The sequence below is a fragment of the Portunus trituberculatus genome, chromosome 10 (assembly GCF_017591435.1).
Source record: "Portunus trituberculatus isolate SZX2019 chromosome 10, ASM1759143v1, whole genome shotgun sequence".
NCBI lineage: Eukaryota > Metazoa > Arthropoda > Malacostraca > Decapoda > Portunidae > Portunus > Portunus trituberculatus.
In genome coordinates, this window is record NC_059264.1 from 3055421 (window position 1) to 3081582 (window position 26162).

Sequence of the window (26162 nt, forward strand, 5' to 3'; positions counted from 1 at the left end):
TGAGAGAGGAAGAGAGAGGGAGAGAGAGGGGGGGAGAGGGGGAACTAGCTTGACTCACACGGGAATAGGTAAACGTCACAATTGTAAAACACACACATACACACAGACACACAGACACACACACAGACGTCTCTCTCACACTCACTCTCTCTTTCCCTCCGCGTCAGAAACTAGTCCCAGAATTCCCGCCAAACAACAACCACCCTTACAAACCCCATGTCCCTCCACACTAACCCCTATCCTCTCCAGAAACACCTGTAATTTAAACCCTATCCGTGACAACACCTGCAAAACAATTCATTTATATACATTTCAATATTTTATAAACCTCTTTGGCAACTGAACTTTAGGCACCTCGAAGTGACGTCATTGAATTAGTGACGTCACGGAAAATAGGCGGGGCTTTACTGATGACGTCACGAGATGGTAGGGCGTCAAAGGGCGGGGTTAAGTAGAAGTGGGCGGGGCTTAGTTGAAGTGGGCGGGGCTTATGGGAAACGTGGCTCGTGGTCTTATTCTTCAAGTGACCGCCGTGGTGCGAGTATTCAGTCAAGGCGTGGACACTGAGGTGGATGCACGCACGCCCTTCCTCCGTGACACTCCCCTCTCTCTCTTTCCTCTCCCTTCATGGATTTACTGAGAAGCGAGTTTTTGATACGCGAGTGGCAGTGAGTGTTTCTGAACGGTATTTTGACCCCTACTGAAGTGACCTGGTGTGTCTGGCGCCGAGAAAAAGGTGTGTATTGGAATTAAATCAGAAAATGTGAGTTTTGAGCGAATTAATTTTTGAAACGAGAAAAAAGTTATGGATTTGATTTTTTTTTTCTATTTTTTTTTTTGTTTTCTGAGTTTTTGTTATTTTTAGTGTTTTATGAGTGTGTGGTTGGACTATTACTACTGCTACCACAACCATCACCACCACTACAATCACCACCACCACCACTACTACTACTACAACAATAATCATTCAGGCAAACAAACTCGTGTGTGTGTGTGTGTGTGTGTGTGTGTGATGAATGGCATAACTTTTAAATAAATCAACTATTTCCCCTCTCTCTCTCATTTATTTGATTGTTTTCTTGTTTACTTAGTTTTGTGGTAGTGGTGGTAGTTGTAGTGGAAGTAGTAGTTGTTATTGTAGTAGTGGTGGTGGTGGTGGTAGTAGTAGTAGTAGTAGTAGTAGTAGTAGTAGTAGTAAAGAAAATCCGGACACTTCCTATATCTGTGGATGACATAATAGTAGTGGTGGTGGTGGTGGTAGTAGTAGTAGTAGTAGTAGTAGTAGTAGTAGTAGTAGTAAGCAACACAATTAAGACACGTGACAACCTCCTCCTCCTACTACTACGACTACTACTACTACGACTACTACTACTACTACTACTGTTAGACAAGCGATAAACCTTCTCTCTCGCTCTTCCCGCCTTATCTCACACACACACACACACACACACACACACACACACACACACACACACACAGAGGGATAAGCTAACCTAATTTTTTACGTCAATCTTTATCTTTATCCATGAAAGGACTCTCTCTCTCTCTCTCTCTCTCTCTCTCTCTCTCTCTCTCTCTCTCTCTCTCTCTCTCTCATATATATCAATCATGTTACATTCTTGTTTTGTTTTGCTTCTACTTAAAACATCATCTCCTCCTCCTCATCCTCCTCCTCCTCCTCCTCCTCCTCCTCCTATTACTACTTTTTATTGATGTGATAAGAATATATGGGAGTTTGGCCTAGTAGTAGTAGTAGTAGTAGTAGTAGTAGTAGTAGTAGTAGAAGTAAATATAGCAATGGTAGTAGTAGTAGTTATAGTTGTAGTAGTGACATTTATAAATTAACAATGAAACTACTACTTTTAGACCTTATTGCTACTAAAGGTCTCTCTCTCTCTCTCTCTCTCTCTCTCTCTCTCTCTCTCTCTCTCTCTTTCTCTCTTTCATTATTCACCATAGCATCAATAATAACAAAATGAATGACTGTAAGGTGACAAGCAGCTTTCTCTCTCTCTCTCTCTCTCTCTCTCTCTCTCTCTCTCTCTCTCTCTCTCTCTCATGAAAACACTGCAGTATGAAGGAGATAGAAGGAATAGAAAGAGACTGGAGGAATTAGGAATGAAAGAAGGAATAGAGAAAGAAACTGGAACATGATGGAAGGAAGGAATGAAGAGAGATGAATAAAAGAGAAAGGATGATGAATAGAGAGAGAAAAAATGAGAAAGGATGTGAGAGAATATAAAGTAAAGATAATGAAGAAGGAAAAAAAAACAATATCCTTCATTTTTTTACTTCTTTTACGAATGAGAGAATGAAGAGAGAGAGAGAGAGAGAGAGAGAGAGAGATAATGAATTTTAACGAAGAACTAAAAAAGTAATCTTAACTTTATTTTTTCTATTTATATTTTATATTTTACTTCCTCTACAATTTATTTATTTATAGACAAAACTCAATGATTCCTGTTCTTTTCTATTATTATTATTTTTATTATTATTATTATTATTATTATTATTATTATTGTTGTTGTTGTTGCTAGTGTGTGTGTGTGTGTGTATACGCGCGAGACATTCCTCCATTCATTCCTCTTGGAGATAAGCGACCACGAGAGAGAGAGAGAGAGAGAGGACCTTCACCTCTTTTTTTTTCTCTTTTCCTTCGGTGACAATCTTGGCCAATGACTTTTCCTCCTCCTCCTCCTCCTCCTCCTCCTCCTCCTCCTCCTCCTTCTCCCACTCTCTTACTTCCTCTGTACCTCTTTATCTTATCCTTTGTCTTCCTCTTCTCTTTCTCTCACACGTGGGTTTGTTGGCAATAGAGAGAGAGAGTGTCATTCCATCGTCTTTTCTTTCTTTTAAACTACACGGGCAGGCACGAGAGAGAGAGAGAGAGAGAGAGAGAGAGAGACAGAGTTTAATGTCCACTCTGCGTCCGTCTTGGCACGTGAGAGGGAGAGAGAGAGAGAGAGAGAGAGAGAGAGAGAGAGAGAGAGAGAGAGAGAGAGAGATTGATGGCGACCGGAGAGGTGAAATTACCCAAAAAATCTCTCCTTTCAATCATTCTCTCTCTCTCTCTCTCTCTCTCTCTCTCTCTCTCTCTCTCTGTACCAATCAAAATAACGTGATTTTTCTCTAATACAACACCAAAACACGTGACAATCTCTCTCTCTCTCTCTGATCCACAAGAATCAAAACAAAAACAATCTTAACAATATTTTTTTTCTCTCTCCCCTCCACAGCACCACCAAGCACCACCATGGCCCTATCCTGCCCAGAACTTGTCCCGGACTCGTGGCTGGCCCCCTCACAGCTCACCCACCCTGATGACCTGTGGATTAAGTTTGAGAAGTTTGAGTTTGACAATGAGCGCACACTTGTCCTGCCCAACCCAAGCAGTGACCCTCAATTCGCCTCCTATTTGGACATGGGTGGGGGTGGTTTCGGGTCTTCTATTCACCCCCCCGGAGCTCTCCCCACCCCCCCACACTCCCCACCTACTGAACATGACCTAGATGACCTGGTAGCGTCTATTCCTGAGATTCTGGAGTCACCTTCTGCATCGCCTCCTTCTGCTATTAGTGAAATATTGTCAGATTTAGAGGGAATGGAAACTGCTTCATCCCCGCCCCGTTTGGAGGGCACCTGGGGGGCTGACTGGTGGGGAGGGGCGCTTATCCCCCCCATAGAAGCGTCTATTAAACGTGACATCATGTGGGGGGGTGGTGGGACATGTACGTCTACCCACACGACCCATACAAACACCACAGTCACGACTACGACCCCCACAGTGATCACGCAGGCTGTGGAGGTGAAGAAGGAGAGACAGGACTCGGAAAGCTCAACAGAAGTCTATAGAGATGTCATATACCCTGATGACCTCTCTGATGATGACGATGATGATGACCTCCCAGACACCCCCTCCTGTACTGATAGTGACTGCGATGGTGATGATCCCTTATGGTCACCACCTCACCAAAAGCACCACCCAGTCAAGCACCAAGTCAACACCACTTCTCCTGCTCCCACTACACCAGCACCCACCACAGTCAGTCACCAAATCACCACCGCCACCACCACCACTACTCCAGCGGTTGACATTGAGCATAATTATTGTGAGCCTAACCACCATCTTCACCACCATCACCACCACACCACGGGCACCATCACGCCGTCTGATACTGGTGAGTTTGTGGTGATGTGTGGTGTGCTGACATCACCATTCACTTTTGTTTATTTGTTTATTTTTATCACTTTTCTTGTTTTCTTTTCCTCTTCTTTATCTTCATCTACCTCCTCCATCTTCTTCCTCCTCCTCCACCATCTTCCTCATCCTCCTCCTCTATATCGTGAAAAATCTAAAACAGGTGAGTTACGTCAATCTCTCTCTCTCTCTCTCTCTCTCTCTCTCTCTCTCTCTCTCTCTCTCGTCGTGCTAAGCTAACACTACCTTTCCTTTTCTTCTAAGGCATGAGAGAGAGAGAGATTTTTTTTTCCTCCACTTCCTGGCCTAAGCTTCCTTCTCCTCCTCTCCTCCTCTCTCCCCCGAGTAAGTCTCAGGCTCCCCAGGGCTTCCTCCCCGCCATCTATTGGGAGACACAGCAACTTATCGCCTGGGACGCAGTGTTGCCAGACAGACCTCCATCCCCAGTGCATCCTCTAGAGTGTGTGTTGTGTGTGTCTCTCTCTCTCTCTCTCTCTCTCTCTCTCTCTCTCTCTCTTATTTTAGAGAGAAATACTCTTAATAATTATGATAGTAGTAGTAGTAGTAATAATAAAAATAATAATAATTAGGTAAATCTCTCTCTCTCTCTCTCTCTCTCTCTCTCTCTCTCTCTCTCTCTCTCTCTCTCTCTCTCTCTCACCCATGAAATAATGAATAAATAAAATAAACAAAACAATAACAGAAGGATAAAACACCACCACCACCACAACCACCAACAACAAAAACAACCAACCTCACCCCTCCCCAGTTCCTGCCTCTACCCCCACCACCACGCACCCCCCCTCCACCAATACAGAGCTATTTAAGGCCAAGTTACGAGCAGCAATTAACAGTCTATGGCATATTAGAGTAATTAGGGGCTTGGCTGGCGGTGGTGGTGGTTGTAATATATTAATAAATGCCATTACCGCGTTGTGATGAGGCTGTGGTGTTGTGGTGGTGGTGGTTAGGATAGATTATGTGTGGTAGATAGATGGATAGATGTATTAAATAGATATTCTTAAATTAGTGTTTATAGGAAGATGAGCTAATTGAGGGAATGAAGTGTGTGTGTGTGTGTGTGTGTGTGAGTGATGGTAGTTGAATGGATAGATAGACATACAGATGGATAAAATAAATATTCTTATTTCAATACACAAATGAGCGAATGTTATGTTGGTGTGACGTGATAAAGAGGAGGAATAGGTAGACAGGTTTAAGATTAGGTAGGCAGAAAAACCGTCGACAACTAGGTAACAAATTAACAGCCACTTTACAATAGGTAGATAAGGATAGAATAGGTTTGTGTGTGATAAGAAAAGGAGGAGTAGGTAGAGGAATATATAGGTAGTAATAGGTTAGCTTAGATAGGTAGAGATAGATTACGTTACAATATAGTAGATAGGTAAATAGGTAGACAAAAGCATTAGGTAAATTAATATATAAAGACACAAACGTAGATACACAGATAATAATAATGATAATAATAATAATAATTTTTCGTCTTTATAATTCAACTGATGAATGATGAATGAATGAATAACAAAGATAAACACGCGGTCTAAATAATAATAATAATAATAATAGGGAGGTTTTAAAGTACTCAATATTTTTAAAAACCCAGAGAGAGAGGGGGCGGGGAAAGGGGTTGTTTTAATATATATTCAAATTGCTGTTAGGAAATTATCTCCTTTCTCTTCTCCTCCTCCTCCTCCTCTCTCCTCCTCCTCCTCCTCCTCCTCCTCCTCCTCCTCCTCATACTTTTCCTTTTCTACTCTTCCTCTCCTCTTTTTCTTCCTCTTACACTCTTACTTTTACTTTTCCTCCTCCTCCTCCTCCTCCTCCTCCTCCTCCTCCTCCGTTTAAAATCGATCCGTTTGTAATGCGCATAACCTGTCACATGCATTTCCTCTCTCTCTCTCTCTCTCTCTCTCTCTCTCTCTCTCTCTCTCTCTCTCTCTCTCTCTCTCTCTCTAATACGCAGAATTGGGATACATAATTTCCAATAGGATCGAAATAACGGCGCAATATTTATCCAATTCTCTCTCTCTCTCTCTCTCTCTCTCTCTCTCTCTCTCTCTCTCTCTCTCTCTCTCTCTCTCTCTCTCTCTCTCGAAGCTTTTCCCGCGCTGGCTCCTGATTGGCTGAGCGGAAGGCAAGGCAGCGCTCTGATTGGTTCTCCGCCCTACACATTTCTGCCGCGCCTCACTGTTACCATACGCGGCGTGCACCTCTCTTTATTGATTATTCTCTCTCTCTCTCTCTCTCTCTCTCTCTCTCTCTCTCTCTCTCTCTTGTTTCCCTATAGAGTTGAGGAAAAGGTGAAAAAAAAAGTGAGATTTAGATTATATCAGTTTTAGGATATGAGAGAGAGAGAGAGAGAGAGAGAGAGAGGTAGGGGGAGAGTATTCAAATTAGCAGGTTAATGAACTGGTTTCCCTCTCAATTTAAACGAGAGTTCCAGTTATTATTACTATTATTGTTGTTGTTGTTATTGTTATTATTATTATTATTATTATTATTTTATTGTATTGATAAGTAAAGGAATTTTTTTTTTATCTATTTGTATCTATCTTTATGTTTGTCTATCTATCTATCAGTAGTAGTAGTAGTAGTAGTAGTGAAAGCTGGATAGTGTATGATGAAAGTATGATTCTCTCTCTCTCTCTCTCTCTCTCTCTCTCTCTCTCTCTCTCTCTCTCTCTCTCTCATTATAGTATATTTTATTGATTCGTTATTTCCTTTTATTTATTTTTTATTCCATTTGGCGGATCAGTTACGATGAGAGAGAGAGAGAGAAGAGAAGAAGAAGAGAAAAAGGGGAAAAATAGAGCAAAAAGATTCTAAGAGGACAATGTGTACCCATCTCTCTCTCTCTCTCTCTCTCTCTCTCTCTCTCTCTCTCTCTCTCTCTCTCTCTCTCTCCAATACACAAACAAAAAAAAAACGGGGGAAGAAAAAAAGTTTGCTGTGGGGAGCTGGGAAGACTCTCTCTCTCTCTCTCTCTCTCTCTCTCTCTCTCTCTCTCTCTCTCTCTCTCTCTCTCTCTCTCTCTCTCTCTCTCTCTCTCTCTCTCTCTACCTCTTTGTATATTCTTTTCCTATTCTTAGTCATGCCACAATGTGACTCCTCCTCTTCCTCCTGCATCTCCTCCTCCTCCTCCTCCTTTTCGTCTTCCTTGCCTCCCTTCGTACCCTACACCTCCCCCCTCTGTTCTCCTCCTCCTCCTCCTCCTCCAAGTATTGTTTTAAAGCAGCATGGGCGCTTTTATAATTTCTCTCTCTCTCTCTCTCTCTCTCTCTCTCTCTCTCTCTCTCTCTCTCTCTCTCTCTCTCTCTCTCTCTCAATACAAACAACAATAAGGTGATTAGAAGAGAGAGAGAGAGAGAGAGAGAGAGAGAGAGAGTTTATAAAGATAAAGGGAGAGAAGAGAGTAGTCGCTTTGCAATCTCTCTCTCTCTCTCTCTCTCTCTCTCTCTCTCTCTCTCTCTCTCTCTCAACTCCATTATGGGAGAGAGCTTTTAAAGGGGAGCTGTCTGAGAGAGAGAGAGAGAGAGAGAGAGAGAGAGAGAAAATGCACAGCTACTCTCACTTTCCTCTTTATATTTCCTCTTTTCCTTAACTATTTCCTCCTCCTCCTCACCTTTTACCCTTTTCACACACACACACACACACACACACACACACACACACACACACACACAGAGAGAGAGAGAGAGACTAGCAGTATAGAATCATGAACGAAAAAAAAGGATAAGATAATAAACGAAATAAAGAAGATAAATAGGGTAATGATAATAACAATAATAATAGATAGATAGATAGAAAAGTAGATAAAAGATTAATGAATAGAAGAATGAAAGGGAGAGCACACACACACACACACACACACACACACACACACACACACACACACACACACACACACACACATACAGGCTCTTTGTCATCTATCAAGTGTCTTTATCATTATCTTCCATTCTGATAAGATAACCTTCTTAACTCACACCCCCACCCCACCCCACCTCACCCCTCCCCACCCCACCTCACCCCGCCCCACCATCTATTAATTTGAGCCACCCACCTCATCTCTTCTCACTTACCTATCATCTTCTCCTCCTCCTCCTCCTCCTCCTGTCTTCTTCCATCCTCTCCCTAACCTAACCTAACCTCCCCCAACCTTTTCTCCCTCACCTCCTATCCTCTCCCCTCTCCCCTCCTCTTCTTCCATCTCCTCCCATCTTCACCCCGTCCTCCTATCTCTCTTCTACCCTCCATTTTTGACCCCCTTCTTATCCATCAACCCGCGTCCCGTTTTTTATCTTTGTTATTCGTATTAGTAAATGTTTTGGATGGTTCTCTCTCTCTCTCTCTCTCTCTCTCTCTCTCTCTCTCTCTCTCTCTCTCTCTCTCTCTCTCTCTAAGATGAATATTATGCTTAGTTCTGTCTCCCTCCTCCCTCCCTCCTCCCTCCCTCCTTATCTACAGCACGGGTCAGAGAGGGAATGTACAGTACAGAAAGACACCGCCCACCTCCTCCTCCTCCTCCTCCTCCTCCTCCTCCTCCTCCTCCTCCTCCTCCTCCTCCTCCTCCTCCTCCTGTTATCTTTGTAATGAAAGTCACTGAGTAAGATAGACAAATTTCTTCATCCGACCATTATTATTACTATTCTCTCTCTCTCTCTCTCTCTCTCTCTCTCTCTCTCTCTCTCTCTCTCTCTCTCTCTCTCTCTCTCTCTCTCTCGATAAAGTATCAAAGACGTTACATCCTGAGAGAGAGAGAGAGAGAGAGAGAGAGTTAGCTTACTTTTTATTTTACAACACTATTTTTATCATTGAGAGGAATGTCGCGATGGGTTCAAGGAGGAGGAGGAGGAGGAGGAGGAGGAGGAGGAGGAGGAGGAGGAGGAGGAGGAGGAGGAGGAGGAGGAGGAAGGGAGAGAAGCAGGAGGGGAAGAGGAAGGGGAGGAATTCAGTCCGTAGAAGGTTGAGAGAGAGAGAGAGAGAGAGAGAGAGAGAGAGAGAGAGAGAGAGAGAGAGAGAGAGAGAGAGGAATATGTATGATTTAGCGTTTCTGAAGGTAGGAGCGAGTGACCGATAAGAGAGAGAGAGAGAGAGAGAGAGAGAGAGAGAGAGAGAGAGAGAGAGAGAGAGAGAGAGAGTATATTAAACAAACTGCGCATCACTTCTATAAATTGGTAGAGAAGAAACAACAAATAAAGAAAGAAATGCAAACCAAAACAAAACTAAAATAAATGAATAAATAAAATAAGAGAAAAAAAAAGAAAAGGAAAATAGAGAAGAAAGAAAGAAAGAAGAAAAATAAAAAAAAAGATAAATTTTAGTACAAGGCAATTGGTAAACAAAAGAAAACGACGCCATTAAAGGGAGGACTCAGCCAAAACAACAGAAAACGAGACAGAGAGAGAGAGAGAGAGAGAGAGAGAGAGAGAGAGAGAGAGAGAGAGAGAGAGATGACGGGGTAATGGAAAGAGAAAAACGGGATATAAATGAGGGAAAGATGGAAAAAAATAAAGAAAATGATGAAATTGTAATAAAAAAGAGAAAATGAGACAAAAAGGAAAAGAAAATAGAAAAATGAAAGATGGAAAGAGAGAGAGAGAGAGAGAGAGAGAGAGAGAGGGTGACATTTCCAAATATAGCTTCCTACTTAAAAGGGTTGAATAGTCAAGGAAAAGTAAACAATTGTAACAAGTATAAGGTTCTCTCTCTCTCTCTCTCTCTCTCTCTCTCTCTCTCTCTCTCTCTCTCTCAGTAACCCTTCCTCTTCTTGATTTTTTCTCCTTCCTCTCTTCGTCTCAAAAATTCTTGTACTCTCTCTCTCTCTCTCTCTCTCTCTCTCTCTCTCTCTCTCTCTCTCTCTCTCTCTCTCTCTCTTGGCACTAAAGCTAGTTTTATGTTTCGTGTTCTCGACAACATAGAAATTTAACTCTTCTTCCTGTCTGCTTTACTCTCTCTCTCTCTCTCTCTCTCTCTCTCTCTCTCTCTCTCTCTCTCTCTCTCTCTCTCTCTCTCTCTCTCTCTCTCGGTCCTTGGCACTCTCTGTCTGTCTGCGCTCATGAATGCCAGACTAGCTCGTGTCGCCATTCCACATTTAGGTGCCAAGTTCTCTCTCTCTCTCTCTCTCTCTCTCTCTCTCTCTCTCTCTCTCTCTCTCTCTCTCTCTCTCTGTTGCGTCTTTCTTATTTCTCTTTCTTGTTCTCCTCCTCCTCCTCCTCCTCCTCCTCCTCCTCCTCCTCCTCCTCCTCCACATCAGAGGCAACACACAACGCTTCTTCCTATTTTTCATATGATCAAAGAGAGAGAAAGAGAGAGGAGGAGGAGGGGATGTACCCAAGGCGATGACACACGCTTGGGAATGCCCGGAGGAGGAAGAAGAGAGGGGAAAAGGAAGAGGAAGAGGAAGAAGAGGAGGAGGAGGAGGAAGAGGGGAAGGGTTGTGAGAGATTGACTATGTGTGGAATGCTTAAAGTTGAATCAAACTCTCTCTCTCTCTCTCTCTCTCTCTCTCTCTCTCTCTCTCTCTCTCTCTCTCTCTCTCTCTCTCTCATATAATGTATATGTATTAATAAGCTAATGAATAAGTAGTGTGTATGTATGTGTATAGGTAGGTATTGTCTGGAACACACACACACACACACACACACACACACACACACACACACACACACACACACACACACACATATTTAGGGAGAAGAGAAATAAAGATGGATAAACAGAAAATGAAAAAAAATTTGAGAGGGAAAGGAAAGGAAATATAAAAGAATAGAATAAATAGATAGATAGATAGATAGATAAAAGAAAATATTATTAATGGTGGTTTATGTAAGAAAATAATTATATATATAACATTTATCACCACCATCGTTATCCTCCTCCTCCTCCTCCTCCTCTCATCATCATCATCATCATCATCATCATCATCATCATCATCACCACCACCACTACCATTTTTATTATCATCACCACTAAACACAACACCACTTACAGAAGATGAAGTGGACGTGGTATCCTGCCCTGAACAAGACATCATCACCACTGCCACCACGACTACCACCACCATCAACACCAGACTACCCCCTCCCCCCACTCCGACCCCCGCCACCCCCACCACCACCAGCACCACCAAAGCTTCTATGGACGTCAAGAGACAACTACAACTGGCGATCCAGGAGGCGGTGAGGAACAGGCAGAACAAGAGTGGTGGTGGCAGTGGTGGTGTTGCGAGTAGTAGTAGTGGTGATGACATGAGCAACAGCAGTACGAGTCTTGTGTCGGTGAAGATTAAGACCCAGGGCAAGCCAGCAGCCTACACCAAGAGGATGAGGGACTATCATTCTGAGGTACGTGGTGTTGTGTGGTGTTGACTGGTGTTGTATGGGTTATTTAGGGTCCTATGTGGTTTATTTATTTGTTTATTTATTTTATTTTATTTTTTTTTTTTTTTTTTGGTGTTGAGTGTTATTTGATGTGATGTTGAGTGGTGTTGCGTCGTGTTGTATGTATATGGTTTATTTATGGTTGTGCGTTTGGTCTGTTTGTGGTGTTGTGTGGTGTTGATTGGTGTTGTGGTGTTGTATGTATGGTTTAATTTATAGTTGTGTGTATGGTCTATTTATGGTTGTTTACTATTGGTGTTGTGTGGTGTTGAATGGTGCTGAGTGATGTTGCGTAGTGTTGAATTGTGTTGTGTGGTGTTATATGTGGTTTATTTGTGGTGAGAGATTCCAACACCCTTCCTACCCTCACCCCCACCCCTACATCAATACACACCCCTCCTTCCTCTCCCTCATCATACACACACACACACACACACACACACCTCAAAAATAAAAATAAAAAAATAATAAAAAAATAGATAAATAAAAGTAAGATAAATTAATAAATAGAATAAAAAAGGAAAATTAAAATAAATCAAGAAAAAAATAAATTGTATATATTCCCACGCTAATTAACGCACATGGTCACCAAATCACCGCTAATTCTCACTTTTTCCGCCATTTCACGCTTATCTCACACTAATTCCATACTTAATTCCCCGTCCTTTATAACACTCCTTATAAACACACTAATAACTCACAAATACCTGAAATAAAAGCATACAGGTAAAAATGCAAATAAAACACGTGATTGTACAGGTAATGATACATATATATATATATACCTGTCCGCCATTATGCTGTAAATACTGTTAAATTAATGTGAAGAATGGTTATTTACTCTTATTTACCATGTGTTGTGTTGCGCGCGTCCTTTTCTGCAAGCTACGGTCCCGCTAGTCAATTCAGAACGCCGATGATTCGCGATTAGTTAAAATGTTTACTCGTGGGTGATCGTCTCCATTGCGCGCCTCGTCGTGGTGGTGGTGGTCTTCCTGTCATATAAAGTCCTTTTTTTATATAATTTCGTAGTTAATATCGGTTTAATTGTTCTCCGTGTGTATTTTTTCACTTCTTTTTGGTTAATTTAGTTTGGTTTATTTTTTTAGGTTGTTTTGTTACATAATTAGATGGTGATTTTAGATATTTTCACTATTTTTGTATTATGAAAAGCCGTAATTATTGAGAGAAATATTAATGTCTGTCTTGCATACAATCTTACTTCATTTTACTACCAATTGTTTCTCTTTCATATTGTGATTTCTTCTCTTGAAACTTTTCGGCGTCATTTAAATTACCAAAATGTCGACATCACCATTCGCTGTCATTTTCTCGCACCGTTGTCATTGCTGTAAGATAAATAAATTATGAAAAAATACGGTATTATCAAAAACTATAATCGCATTCCTGTAACATATGCGCTGAAATAAAGTAGAATAGAGAAAGGGAATAAAGAGGAAAAAAAAAAAAAAAAAACTAGGCTATACTGACTACTAAATATTTCTTTCTTTATTTCGTCATTTTCTCTATATTTTAACTGTTTACTTTTCAATATTTCTTCTTTCTTAATCTTCACTAATTTCCTATTCAGTATTCATAGCCTATCTTATCTCATGTATTCCATCTTCCTTCACAACGAACATTATCTTATCAATTACTAACCCTAATCATCCTTTTATCTACCCAGTATCCATAATTTATAACTTTTGCCTCCTATCCTTTCCTCTAGATTTGTATCCTATCTTATCTCAACTATCCTATCAATTAATTTACCTACGTACATTATCCTATCAAATCTTAACCCCACTCATCCTTTTATCAATCCAACATCCATAAATTATCACTTTTTTCTCTCTTATCCTTCTCTCTAGATTTATATCCTATCCTATCTAATTTATCCTACCTATTTATCTTCGCATATACATTATCTTATCAATTCTTAACCCTACTCATCTTTTTCTCACCTTACATGGATTTATTTATCAGGTTTTATCTCCTAGCCTAATCATATGCAAATCCAAACACACCCTAATTACTCAAAGCAAACAAACACATCCTCAAACACACTTCTCGACTGAACCAGCTATTGAAGACACACCTAACACTCTCAAAAACTACTCAAAACACACCTTATCTAACCAAACACACTCAAAGAGCCTATCCAAACACACCTTACCCAAAAGCAAACACACTCTTGCATGCAAAGTACTCAAAACACACTTATCCTAACCAAACACACTCAAAAGTACTCAAAACTTACAAAAAAGACTCTTAATATAACCAGACATTAAAAGAAATTACCCCAAACAAGCATATGCACCTTCTAAACACACCTTAGACTAAGCCAGCTGTCTCCCGCAGGTGGTGAAGTCCACAAAGCACAGGCGACGAACAAGGGTGACAATGATGAAGGGCGGCGGTCAGTGCACAACTCCCTGGAGCGTCAACGGCGGGTGGACCTGCGGAATGCCTTTGAGACTCTCCGCCAGCTGGTCCCGGACACCAAGATCCAGGAGAAGGCCCCCAAAGTGCAGATTCTGAAGAAGGCGGCCCTCCACTGCAAGGCCCTTCAGCAGGCTGAGCTCCGACTGCTGCGGGAGAAGGAGAAGCTCAAACGACAACTGCAAGAGCTTCAGCAGAGGAAAGCTTTGGTGTGTGTACCGTCAAGTTGAGCTGGCTAACTATGTACCTTTATTTTTTGTTTTGTACCCTTTCTTTGTACCTTTTTTTGCACCTTCTTGTGCATTTTAGCATCTTTATCTTAATTTTTCCAGTCTATCTACCCTTTCTTTAACTGTGTACCTTTCTGTTGTACCTTTTTTGTGTTTTATTGTCTTTCTCTAAGTTTTCCAGTCTACATATCCTTTCTTTTCTTTTCTTTTTTCTATTCTGTTATTTTTATCTTTTAAAGTTCAATATTTGCAGACTACCTTTTGTTTGTACCTTTTTCATCTTTCACTCAAAATTTCTCCAACTTAGCTTATTTTGGTTCTTTTTTGTGTTTTTCATCCTTCAAAGTCTTAAGTTTATTCCAGTCTACCTTTTCTTTGTGTGTTTTCATCTTTCTCAAAAGTTTCTACCCTTTTTCATAATTTCTCTATTTTCTTCCCTTTTTTTTCATTTTCATCTTTAAAAAATTTGTTCTTTCATTTTTCAAGTCTAAAAACCTCCTAATCTTCTTTTTTATTATTATTTTTCGCATTTCCTCTTAGTTTATTATCATTATTGTATCCCATCGTTCCTCCTCCTCCTCCTCCTCCTCCTCCTCCTCCTCCTCCTCCTCCTCCTCCTCCTCCTCTATGTACAGTTAGTTATAAGGGCAAATGATTTTCTAGAGTGTGTAAATAATAGTTATCTGATTTAATATTACTACTATTACTACTATTTCTATTACTATTACTACTCTGAGGGGAGCATTCATTGTAATATTAGCAGCCTGTTACTGTATGTACGTGTGTGTTTGTACGTATGTGTGTGTGTGTGTTTCTATGTATGTGTGTTTACTCCTAGTGCCTGAAAATAAGTCGCCAAAAAGGACTCTAGGATGAAAAAAAACGAGAAATTATTACTATTATTTATTTTAATTTTTTTTTCACTTGTGGCGACAAATGCTTTAATTAATTGTGACTAAAATAACAAAATGAGAGAATTTTTGTGTTTTGAGAGAAAGAGAGAAAGAAAAGATTAAGCGAGATTGAGAGAGAGAGAAAGAGTAAGAGATCGAGAAAGAGGAAAAAAAACGTTAAAACTTTTGATAAATTCTAATAAAAAATAAAAATTGTTGAAATAATGACAAGAAAAAAAAATATAAAGACAAGACAAATTTGATGATGAATTAGTATGGTTCATGTAAATAATTAATGATGATGATAGTGATGGTGAAGAGAGAGAGAGAGAGAGAAGAGGTACCATTTACTTTACATTGACTACTACCATTACTATTAGCCTTCTCTGAGTGTGTATTGGTGAAGCTGTGTTGTGGTGCATTGTGGAAGGAAGAGAGGCATGTCTGTGCGTGTGTGTGTTGTCATTTTTATCATGTTTTTTCTAAGTGTATTCTGTGGAGGAGTCCTTTTGCATAGTTTTTACTGCAGGAATTGTACCAAAGTCCACCACAGCTGCAGTTTGTGGTGCTGTGGTGGGGCGCCTGTGTTCCTCGGAGAGAGAGAGTGTGAGAGAGAGAGAAGTATCGGTAACAGTTGTGCTTTACCGAGACACAGAAAAATGATGCAAAAAAAAAAAAAAAAAAAAAGAAATAATGGTAACTCAGTTGTATGTTCCTTAAGTTATATATTATATAAATATATATTATATCTATATTGCTTGCCATGATCTTAGAATACTGCGTGTGGAGAGAGAGAGAATGTTTGTGTGTGCATGTGTGTATTTGAGGCTCGGAGGCTGTTGTAGACTGTTGGGGGGTGACAGACATACAGACAGACAAACCAGACCAGACAAACAAACAGACAGGCCACATAACAAACCATCTTGACAATACATAATTTTTTACCCTGCAGAAACAGTGATAGACAGATAGACAGACAGTATAGGAGAGTGTGGTGGACAGTGACAGACAGACAGACAGACAGACAAGACTCCATGAAGCTTAGTGAGTAATGAAGTAACAATGCAATGAAGGAATGACACTACACCACAGACCAGACCAGTCCTAACCTAACCTCACCTCACCTCACCTAACCTAACCTTATCTAACCCAACCCAACCCAACCCAGACAGACCCTCACGTACCCCCTCCCCCCAACACAGCCGTTAACCTTCTGCAGAGTGCATAAGAGAACTGTACCTGTGTGTGTGTGTACGTATGTGTGTTCCCTATTTCCATGATTCTCACTCGTCTAATGGCAGACAAAAATAAAAAAAAGACAGAGGTTGTGCGTGTGTCTGTATGTATGCATGTATGTGTGTGTGTGTGTGTGTAGTGAAGGTAGCGCTGCGTTGGTGCTTTAAGGAGAATTGGGCTGCTGTGCTGAGGCCTACAAGAAATGTTTAGGCCTATCCTTTCCTCCCTTTTTGATAATGTTTTGATAACTTTATATATATACTATTAGCTGAGGATGCCTACTAGTGAAGCAAAGCCCTGTGTGTGTGTGTGTGTGTGTGTGTTGTCTTTTTGTAAGCTTGGTTGCCATATATATGTGTATAGAGAGAGTGTGTGTGAGTGTGAGAGTGTGTTTTGTACTTAAGAGTGTAGTTTAGTGTTGTGTACAGTGCCTGATAATTTCCTTAAGCACATGCAGAATAATGCTCAACGTAATTAGTGTGAAGGATGGATAGTGTTGGTATAGAGATAGACTAAAACAACAAAACAACAACAACACACTGTTTTGTACGTTGCCTTGCTGGCTGTCTGAGGCCTTGTCACCCCTCCTGCCCATTGCTCACTTTTGTACTTACTGCTGCCGCTGCCGCCGCCGCCACTGCTGCTGCTGCTGCAAGAGGCACTCGGCAGCCGTCTCCTTTAAAACGATGGTGATGTTGACAGGAAGCATTGTTTGTTTGTTCGTTTGTTTGTTGCCGTGCCCTGACAGTCAGTCCTGAAGGCAGAATCAAAATGTGAAAGATTGTACGTACGTGCGTCGGTTGTCTCGATGTATGTGTGTGTGTACGTGTGTGTGCACCTCTCACAGCAAAGACTGAGGTGTTGGACTGACCCACACACTTGTCGTTGTGGTGGCAAGAGAGTGTCGCTAACTTAACTATTTAACGTCAAGCAGAGGCCATTGTTGCTGCACCATTCACTGTACCATTCAGAGTGTGGCTCAGTGGTGCAGCGCTGGTCATGTTTGTAATGCTGACTAACGTAACTAAGTAACATGATTTGAAGAGGCCAGCACCTTGCCTAGTGCCCCAACCCTGCCCCCTGTCCCCTGCCATGGCCACCCTCCCACCCCCTATCCTGCCACACCACACCACATCACAGGAGGGCCAGTCTACACTAGTGCATTGGTGTAGGCTGTGCCACGGCAGAACATACGTAACATGTAGAGAGGTGGCCATATGCAGCAGAGACAGTGGAACACACACACACACACACACACACACACACACACACACACACACACACACACACACACACACACACACACACACACACAAAAAACATATACATTGTACACACACACACGCACACACACATCCGGAATATGTAGTGTAAATATCTAGGAATTTGTACTTTTTACAGATTTTTTCACCTACATAAGCTCAATTTTTTTGTGTATTTTTTTGTTCATTTGGTCCATACGTTGTTGTGTTTCCGCTGGCGAGGTGCCCCGGCCTGCCCCCGCCCTGCCAGCACCCTCTGCCCCCCACCCTACCCCACCGCCCCATCGTGCACACCAGCCCAGAGCCAGAGAGCCACAGTGCCACGCCCACCACAACACACAAAACTGGAAAAAGAAAACAAAAAAAAATGAGAGAAAAAAAGTTTAAAAAAATTATATATAGTTCTATTTTTTCACATTTTTCAGCGTTGTTAGTGTAGCGAGGCCGTGTGTGGCCATGTGTGTGTGGCCCTGGTGTGTGTCTGGGCCAGCTGAGGTGTGGGTCTGGTGTGTGCCTGGGCTGGGCAGTGTGTGGTGGTGGTGTGGTGGTGTGGTGTGCTCGGTGGTGACTCTTTATATAATGAATGTACAAATGTCTTGGCCTGTTTTGTATCACGTAAGGTCAAAATTTATACTTATACATACATAAATACTATTATTATTATTATTATTCATTATTTTATTCATTATTCATTATTATTGTTATTGGTCCCTTCCCTGTGTTCTCCCCCTTTAAAAGTGTGATGAACCTAATCTGTGCGGGCAACACACACACACACACACACACACACACACACACACACACACACACACACACACACACACACACACATTATTCTTGTTATTAGTTCATCTCTTCAACAATTCAAAGAGAGATTAACACAATTATCTTTTTTTCCTTTGTTTCTCTTCTTTCTTTTTTTTTTCTCACATTTAAAGGTTTACCAAATTCTTTTCTTGAGTGAGCGAGGAATTTCACACCTGTTGAAAGATCCCTCACACACACACACACACACACACACACACACACACACACACACACACACACACACACACACACACACACACCTGGCCCCCATTCCCTCCCTCCCTAACCACCCCTTTTAAATTAGTACTACCTGCCATTTTGTATAAGTTTAAGTCAGAATAGGAAGAAGAAGGAAAGAAAGAAAGAAATGTTACTATTTGGTTGAATGGAAAATTGTTTTATGGAGAAATTTATCAATCTTATTATTATTTGAAGTCATTTATTATAGCAACACGTTATGAGAATAAATATACCAGCTATACAGTACTGTGTTTGTGTGTCCGTGTGTATGTGTGTGTGTATGAGATTCTTGCTAGGGTATAAGACCTGGTGGAGAGAGAGAGAGAGAGAATTGGAGGGATGGAGGCAAGGGAGGGAAATATACTGGAGAGATGAGAAATAGGGAGAAAAATACTTGATGGATGAAGACTGAAGAGAGAGAGAGAGAGAGGGTGAAGACAGTGCTACAGGAGAGGGAGAGAGCATGAACACAGGCCACCCTACGGTCCTATCCTGTGGTGCAGCCCTACAGTGTACCATTCTAGTGTGTTAAGGTACAGTGCCTCCCAGTGTGCCACCAGCCACCCTACAGTAAGGTTGCCATATAATCCACTATAAAATTTCTGGACATCTTCACTAACACCCAATTTTTTTTCTTTTTTTTCTTTAATGTAGGAAAGGGCCAGCCAAGGGCAAAAAAAAAAAAAAAAAGATTAAAAAGGCCCATTTGAGTGCTGGCTCTCTACTTGGAAAACATGTAAATCAATGAAAAATCTGAAATTATTTACCCTAGCTTCAGTAACAAGGTCACAAACAAGCCAACAATGATCCAAAGAGGCGCCTATATCAACACAGGTTAACCCCTTCAGTACCATGCTGCATCTTCATATTCACTGGTGACTGTTTGGTGATTTTATACAGCTTCAGAAACTCATGTGGGGATTAAAATAGTTAATCTTCTGACCTCCATACACCCTTCCTAATGCAAATAAAATAATCTAATCATACCAAAAAATCAAGGTAATAATGGCAAAATGCATCCCAGTACTGAAGGAGTTAAAGAGGAAAGACTGGCGCGCGACATGCAGTGAGTCAAGCCAGGAAGGGAAGGCTGGAAGGCTGGCAACATCCACTCCATGTAGAACCATGTGAGGGGACTGACGACTACCTACAAGTGGGCCTTTTCTTTTGTTTATTTCACTCTTTTATGTTATCCTTGGCCAGCTTTCCCTTCGTATATATATATAAAAAAAAAAAAAAAATCAGTATAAAGGTGTAGCAGAAATATCACCACAATTTAAAGATTAGCAGAGGGTGTGATTGGTAAGTGGGCCATACACGGTGGGGGATGTCTGTCCGGGGCCTGACACCACCACCGGCCTGATAGTGACACCTGCAGGCTACCAGTCACATATTCACTGTATTCAGACCACCTTAAGGCACAGCTCTGTTCTAGCAAGACACCGCGGAGTAACGAGAGCCTCATCCGTGGGCGTATAACACACACACAACGATAATGCTGCTGCTGGTGCCACTACTACTCCCTCACACACTTCCATTCCTCATTTCTTCCTCCTGTCACTAAACTTATGCATTTTAGGTGGGAAACAGCAGGAAATGAATGAAAAACACTGAGAACTGAATGTTGTTGACGAGTTGATACGGGGAGGGACGGAGGATGCTGGGACGGAGTCTGGGGCCTGGTCATGGTGGGCGCCTGGTGGTCTAAACTGGGGTATACATAACCATTGCCCTATTTAACACAGTAATGGGTTATTTATCTATTGTGGTGGTTGATTCTGGCTTTGCTTCACTCTCTGGGTCGAAAACACAGGGGCGTGCAGGCAAACACTGGTGGACTGACCTGGGAGGGAAGACAGGGCTGAGGTGCCTCTCTGTGGCCCAATATTTACGTACGTAATCCATTTTAAAAATCGCCACAAGAAAAAAGGCTCCCAGACTGGAATGCACTACACTTTTAAAAGCGACAAATACTTTAACTAATAACCAAAATATAAAAACCTTACCGGGTGGATTGTTTACAAAACGTAGTCCAATCAGCGGTTTGTTTTGAAAGCAACGGCGCCAAAAACACATCATAATGTCGAGATGGAAAGCACAGTCTCACTACATCATGTTACGTTTTCTGAATACGAAAATTTTTCGCTTTCCAGCCAAATAAAGAAAACACAGATTCCTCGTCGAATAAAGATTTTTGTTTTCTATTTTGGCACCGTTACAATTTTTGAATTTGAAAATACGAATAGTTACACTAAATTTTATGGAATGTTATTACTTGCGCCATGTTTTTCATATTTTTCACATGTTATATCAAGCACCAAAATAATCCTAGACATGTTAATGAAAAAAAAAAATTGTAGAATGCCGAAAGTGTTATTTCAACGAGAAACAAAAAACACAGCTAGACACAATCTTATTACGGATTATAGCTTGCTTTACATTCTTATCAATAAACAAAATACAAAAACAAGGCAAACTCCAATAACAAACGAGAAAAAATCGCGATGTAGAGCCGAAGTAGTTTTTTTGCATCTTTTCTCACCACCTCCACCTTCCCTCCCCTCCCTCCCACATTCCTCACCACCCCTCCATCAACACCTCCTCCACCTACTCCAACACAGCGACCCCTTAAAACACTTGCAAACACCTATAAAACACTCGAAAAACACTCTAAATCACTTGCCTGCTGGGTGAAGGGGCGGGACTGGCGGGGGCTAGCGGGTGTTAGCGGATCGGGGCGCCTGGGATGCCTTGGTGTGGTGGTGGTGGTGGTGTGTGTGTGTGTGTGTGTGTGTGTGTGTGTGTTAGGTGTGGGTATGCGAATGGTAGTGTGTGTATTTACCTAGTTGTGTGTGTGTGTGTGTGTGTGTTGTGGTAGTGTCAGCGTGGGTGAAGGGGCGGGGCTGGCGGGACTGGCGGGGGCTAGAGGGTGTTGGCGGATCAGGGCGCCTGGGATGCCTTGGTGGTGGTGGTGGTGGTGGTGTGTGTGTGTGTGTGTGTGTGTTAGGTGTGGGTATGCGAATGGTAGTGTGTGTATTTACCTAGTTGTGTGTGTGTGTGTGTGTGTGTGTGTGTGGCGGTGTGGCATATACTGTTAACCCTTTCAGTACAAACCATGACGCGTTTTCAAATTCACTCTGCTTACCATTTGGTGATTTTATACAGCTTCACAAACTTATGTCTGGGATTAAAATAGTGAAGACTGTGGCCATTACTCTTCTGACCTCTATAGACCCTTCCTAATATCAATGAAATGGTCTAATCGTACACAAATCTCAAGGTAAAAGTACGGCCCAGCACTGAAGGCGGTAAGAGAATGGTGTTGTAACTTCACGAAAGATGTGTTGCTACAGACTGTGCGTTTTTGTATTTGTTATTCATCTTGTTGTTCATTTGTCCAACATTAGTTCAGTCATCCATCTAAACAAACACACAAAATCTCAAAGAAATAAAAGAAAATGGAAAGCAAGCAAAACTTTTAAAAGGGGAAACTGAAAGAGACAATAACACAACGAATGACACACTAACTCTTCACTTTATTGTCTACGCTACGTGTCTGCCGCTACAAGTGTTGCTACGATATGCACGATACACTTAACAATTACTGGATACAAAAAGATACAAAAATATACACTTCACACTACACACTACGCACTATATACTAAGCTAATGTTGCTACTACTGCCCTCCCGCGTGCCTCCCGTCCCGTCCTCCTGTCCTCCTGTCCTCCTGCCCTCCTCAAAAATAACTGTCAGACGAAGAAGAAAAAAAAAAAACAGTAGAAAGACAAATAAGGGTGACATGACGCCTCACCATAACCTGTCATCACCATCACTTCACTATTCGTAGGGAAGGCAGTGAGTGAAAATGAGTGAGTGGTGACTGGTGTGGTGTGAACATGGTTATCGTTGAAGTATTGACAAGTGGACTGTTTTGTTACTGGAGTCTGTATTTTGGTGAAAGAGTTAATAGGTACACAGACAGACTATGTACAGCCCTCATGTCTCTCTTTCCCCAGCTCTCTCTCTCTCTCTCTCTCTCTCTCTCTCTCTCTCTCTCTCTCTCTCATTGTACTCTTCAAAATGTACTTTAATGTTCCTAAAACCTTAAATATTTACAAACTCTAATAAATAAATAAACATAATCTTTAGCCTAACATTTCTCAAGGGTGAAGCAAACCACACAATTACATATTTACAGAAACAACGAATAAATTAATATCCAAAACCTAATTAACACTTCTCAAAGCTGAAAATGAGAAACAAACTGCACATACAATAAATTAAATGACTCGAATAACTACACTGGAAAAATACAACATAAATATATCAACACGCTACAATAAATAAAACGACTGTGTGTGTGTGTGTGTGTGTGTGTGTGTGTGTGTGTGTGTGATTTGGGGATGGGGTGTGGGTAGATGGAGGGTAACTAGTATATCTTAACCCCTTCAGTACCAGGACACGTTTTTTCACATCTATTCTGCTTACCATTTGGCGATTTGGATCACGTCAAGATAAGGAACCCACCACCTCCAGGCAAGTAGCTGTGGAGACTGTGTACCTAAACATTTGTCCTGTCCTTTGTCTAACTATTGATCGCTAAGGGAACTGGCAATTAAGTGGGCCTTTTTATATATATTTTTAAGTTGTCCTTGGCCAGTTTCCCCTTTTCCGTAAACAAAGGCTTATAGAGTATTTGTTTAGCAGTTTTGGTACATCTGCCCACCTTGAGAGTTCCTATATCTGAATACACAAATTTAAACCAGTCTCTGAAAGCAGCTATTGAACCAGCGAGGATTCATAATGGTTAACTATAGTGGACAGAAGCTTAAGTATATCATGACGCGTTTTCATATTACTATTTGGTGATTTTATAGAGCTTCAGAAACTTATGTGGGGGATGAAAATAATGAAGACTCTAGCCATTAATCTTCTGACCTCCATAGACCCTTGCTAACGTCAATAGAATCGTCTAATCGTACACAAAACTCAAGATAAAAAACGCGTCCCAGTACTGAAATGGTTAACTAAAGCTGGAAATGCACAGGGAGGGACTGACGGCTTTCCCTCCTCCAAGATTTACCTGAAGGAGGCGTCACTACAACCCATCCCTGCGTCTGCGTGTTCCCGTACATCCCCACAACAAATCCCACTGAGCTATCATACATTTTAACATTATTACCGTACACTGAGGCTGGAGAGGAGTTACTCGTATTACCGTACCTAGCACCATTATTACCGTACATGGCTTGAGTCGGTACTAGAATCATTTCATCTGGTGGTGTCGTGGTGGTGGCGGGAGAGAAGGAGACGGCTGGGCGGGCGGGAAAGATGACCCCTTCATATTTCACTGCTTCCGTACTGTTTTCCTGGGTGTGGCTTGGTAGAGGCTCCGAGGGAACTAGTAAAGGTCTGAACCCTCCTTCAGTGACAGGCGGTGAAGGTAAGGTTGGTCTATCTTGTTGAGTTCGGTTTGCTGTGACAATTACTGGTCCGTGAGGCTGTGTGCTGTGGCTGTGGGTCCCTGGGTGAGGCTGTGGCTGTGTGTTGCTCTGTGTAGGGTTAGTGTGTGGCTGTTCGTGCTGTGTGGGTTGTATGTCACTTTGTTGCTGTGTGTTGCTGTGTGTAGGGTGAGTGTGTGGTTGTCCTGGCTGTGTTATATGCTGTGTGTGTTGTATATCACCCTCTTGCTGTGTGTTGCCTTGGTTAGCATACATATCAAGCTGTGGAGGGCTTAAATTGACGCGTCCAGGCTGTGTGGGTGTTTGTGTGTGCTGTGTATCTCTCTCAAGTGTGTTTCCTTGGTTAGCATACATGTCAGGCTGTGGAGGGCTTAAATTGACGTGTCCAGGCTGTGTGTGTGTCTGTGGCGCCTTTATATCACTCTCTCCTACTTCCTTATCCTCCTCATCCGGTTCGTAGAGGAAGAAAGAGGCGAGTTTGTCCGGATCTTCGCCTCCAATAGTGTTCAGATCGATTTGAGCGTCATCCGAAGTCCGCGCCACGTTAAGGAGTTCGAACAAGTTACCTCTCGTTGTCCCGTTTTCTCTCTCCGTAACATTGAGTCCGTTTTCTGTGATTCTGACTGTCTGTAGCTGTTCCTTCGCTGTTGGTCTGTTGAGTAAATCTTGCCCTTCTTCAGTAGTAGTAGTAGTAGTAGGTGTAGTAGTCGTCGTAGTGGTGTTAGTAGTGGTCTTAGTAGTGGTATCTGGTTGAGCTGCTTCATTTAAAGGTTCAAAGGCCTCAGTTAACGGTTCAGTTGTTTCAGTCACGGTTTCAGTCACCGGGTTCGAGGCTTCAGTTGTCGTGGTGAGGCGCAGAAGGGCAACAGTAGCGAAAAACTCCACTTCTGTGTCCACTTCCTCCACTTTTGTGGGTGGAGGGGCGGTGGAGGGGTGAGGAGGAGGCGTGGGTGGAGGTGGAGGTGGAGTGGCGATAGTGGAGGCGTGTGGGCGTGTTAGTCGTGGGCGCGGGCGGTGTAACAGCTTTCCAGTTTGTCCTTTAGCTGTAAAGATGAGCGTGGGGTGAGTGGTGGTGGTGGAGGACAAGGAGGAGGAGGAGGAGGAGGAGGAGAAGGAAGAGGAGGAGGAGGAGGAGGAGGAGGGAGTAGTTAGCTTAAAAGGGAAGGAAAAGGAAGAAAAACCATTATTATTATTATTATTATTATTATTATCATCATTTTTAAGGGGGCGGCCTCCCCTCTTAGAGCCGCCCCCCTTACCCAGCCTGAAGGGGGAGAGTCGTGGCGTCAGGGTCGTGGGGGAGGGAAGGAGGTGGTCGTCACTTACTGGGGGGAGGTCGTAGAAGGGGAGCTCAGGGAGGGGGGAGGAGAGGCTAAGAATCTCAGGGTCTGCGTCTTCTAACGAGGGGAGAGGAGGGGGGAGGGGAGTGTGGTGGTGGTGGTGGTGGTCGTCCAGGTCGTAGGAAGGAGAAGAAAGGTCAGAACAGTCATAGAGGTCAAGGCAGTGGTCGTGGTGGTGGTGGTGGTGGTGGAGGTGGTAGTGGTGGTGGTGGTAGTGAGGATAATCTGAGTCGTAGTCGTCCTCCGCGGTCGTACTGGAGATAGTCGTGACCTTGAGGTAGTCGTGGTGGTGGTGGTGGTGGTGGTGGTCGTCGTCCAGGGTCGTTGTCGTTGGGTAGTCGTAGTCGTACTTATAGTAGTGGTGGTGGCGGAGATGATGGTAGTGGTCGTCATATCCCTTGGCGTACACATGGTGGTCGTACTTGTGGGGGTCGTACTCGTGGTGGTCGTGCTTGTGGGGGTCGTACACGTGATGATCCTTCTTGTGGTCATATATGTGGTCCTCCTTGGGGTCGTATTTAGGGGGGTCGTACACGTAGCCTTCTTTGTGGTCGTCCTTGTGGTCGTACTTAGGGGGTTCGTACACGTAACCTTCTTTGTGGTCGTCCTTGTGGTCGTACTTGGGCGGGTCGTACACGTAACCTTCT

At 42.4% G+C, this 26162-nt stretch overlaps 2 protein-coding genes across 2 annotated transcripts in view; one reads left to right on the top strand and one right to left on the bottom strand.

The window, feature by feature from the left end:
- The first annotated feature begins 540 nt into the window (after positions 1-540).
- LOC123501913 (N-myc proto-oncogene protein-like) lies at positions 541-18954 on the top strand. Its single transcript, XM_045250996.1, is given in 5 exon segments — positions 541-763; positions 3237-4178; positions 11213-11565; positions 13963-13987; positions 13990-18954. Coding segments are annotated over 4 exon segments (1587 nt in total). The 5' UTR covers positions 541-763; positions 3237-3253; the 3' UTR covers positions 14274-18954.
- Positions 18955-22219: 3265 nt separating this feature from the next.
- The window catches only part of LOC123501836 (extensin-3-like), an 11462-nt gene continuing 7519 nt past the window's right edge, over positions 22220-26162 (bottom strand). Inside the window, exons 2-3 of the mRNA XM_045250864.1 lie at positions 25866-26162; positions 22220-25218 (exon numbers count right to left, since the gene is read on the bottom strand). The exon at positions 25866-26162 is cut by the window's right edge and continues 1243 nt beyond it. Coding sequence (XP_045106799.1) covers positions 25215-25218; positions 25866-26162 — 301 coding nt within the window. The 3' untranslated portion in view covers positions 22220-25214. The remainder of the gene's footprint in view (positions 25219-25865) is intronic.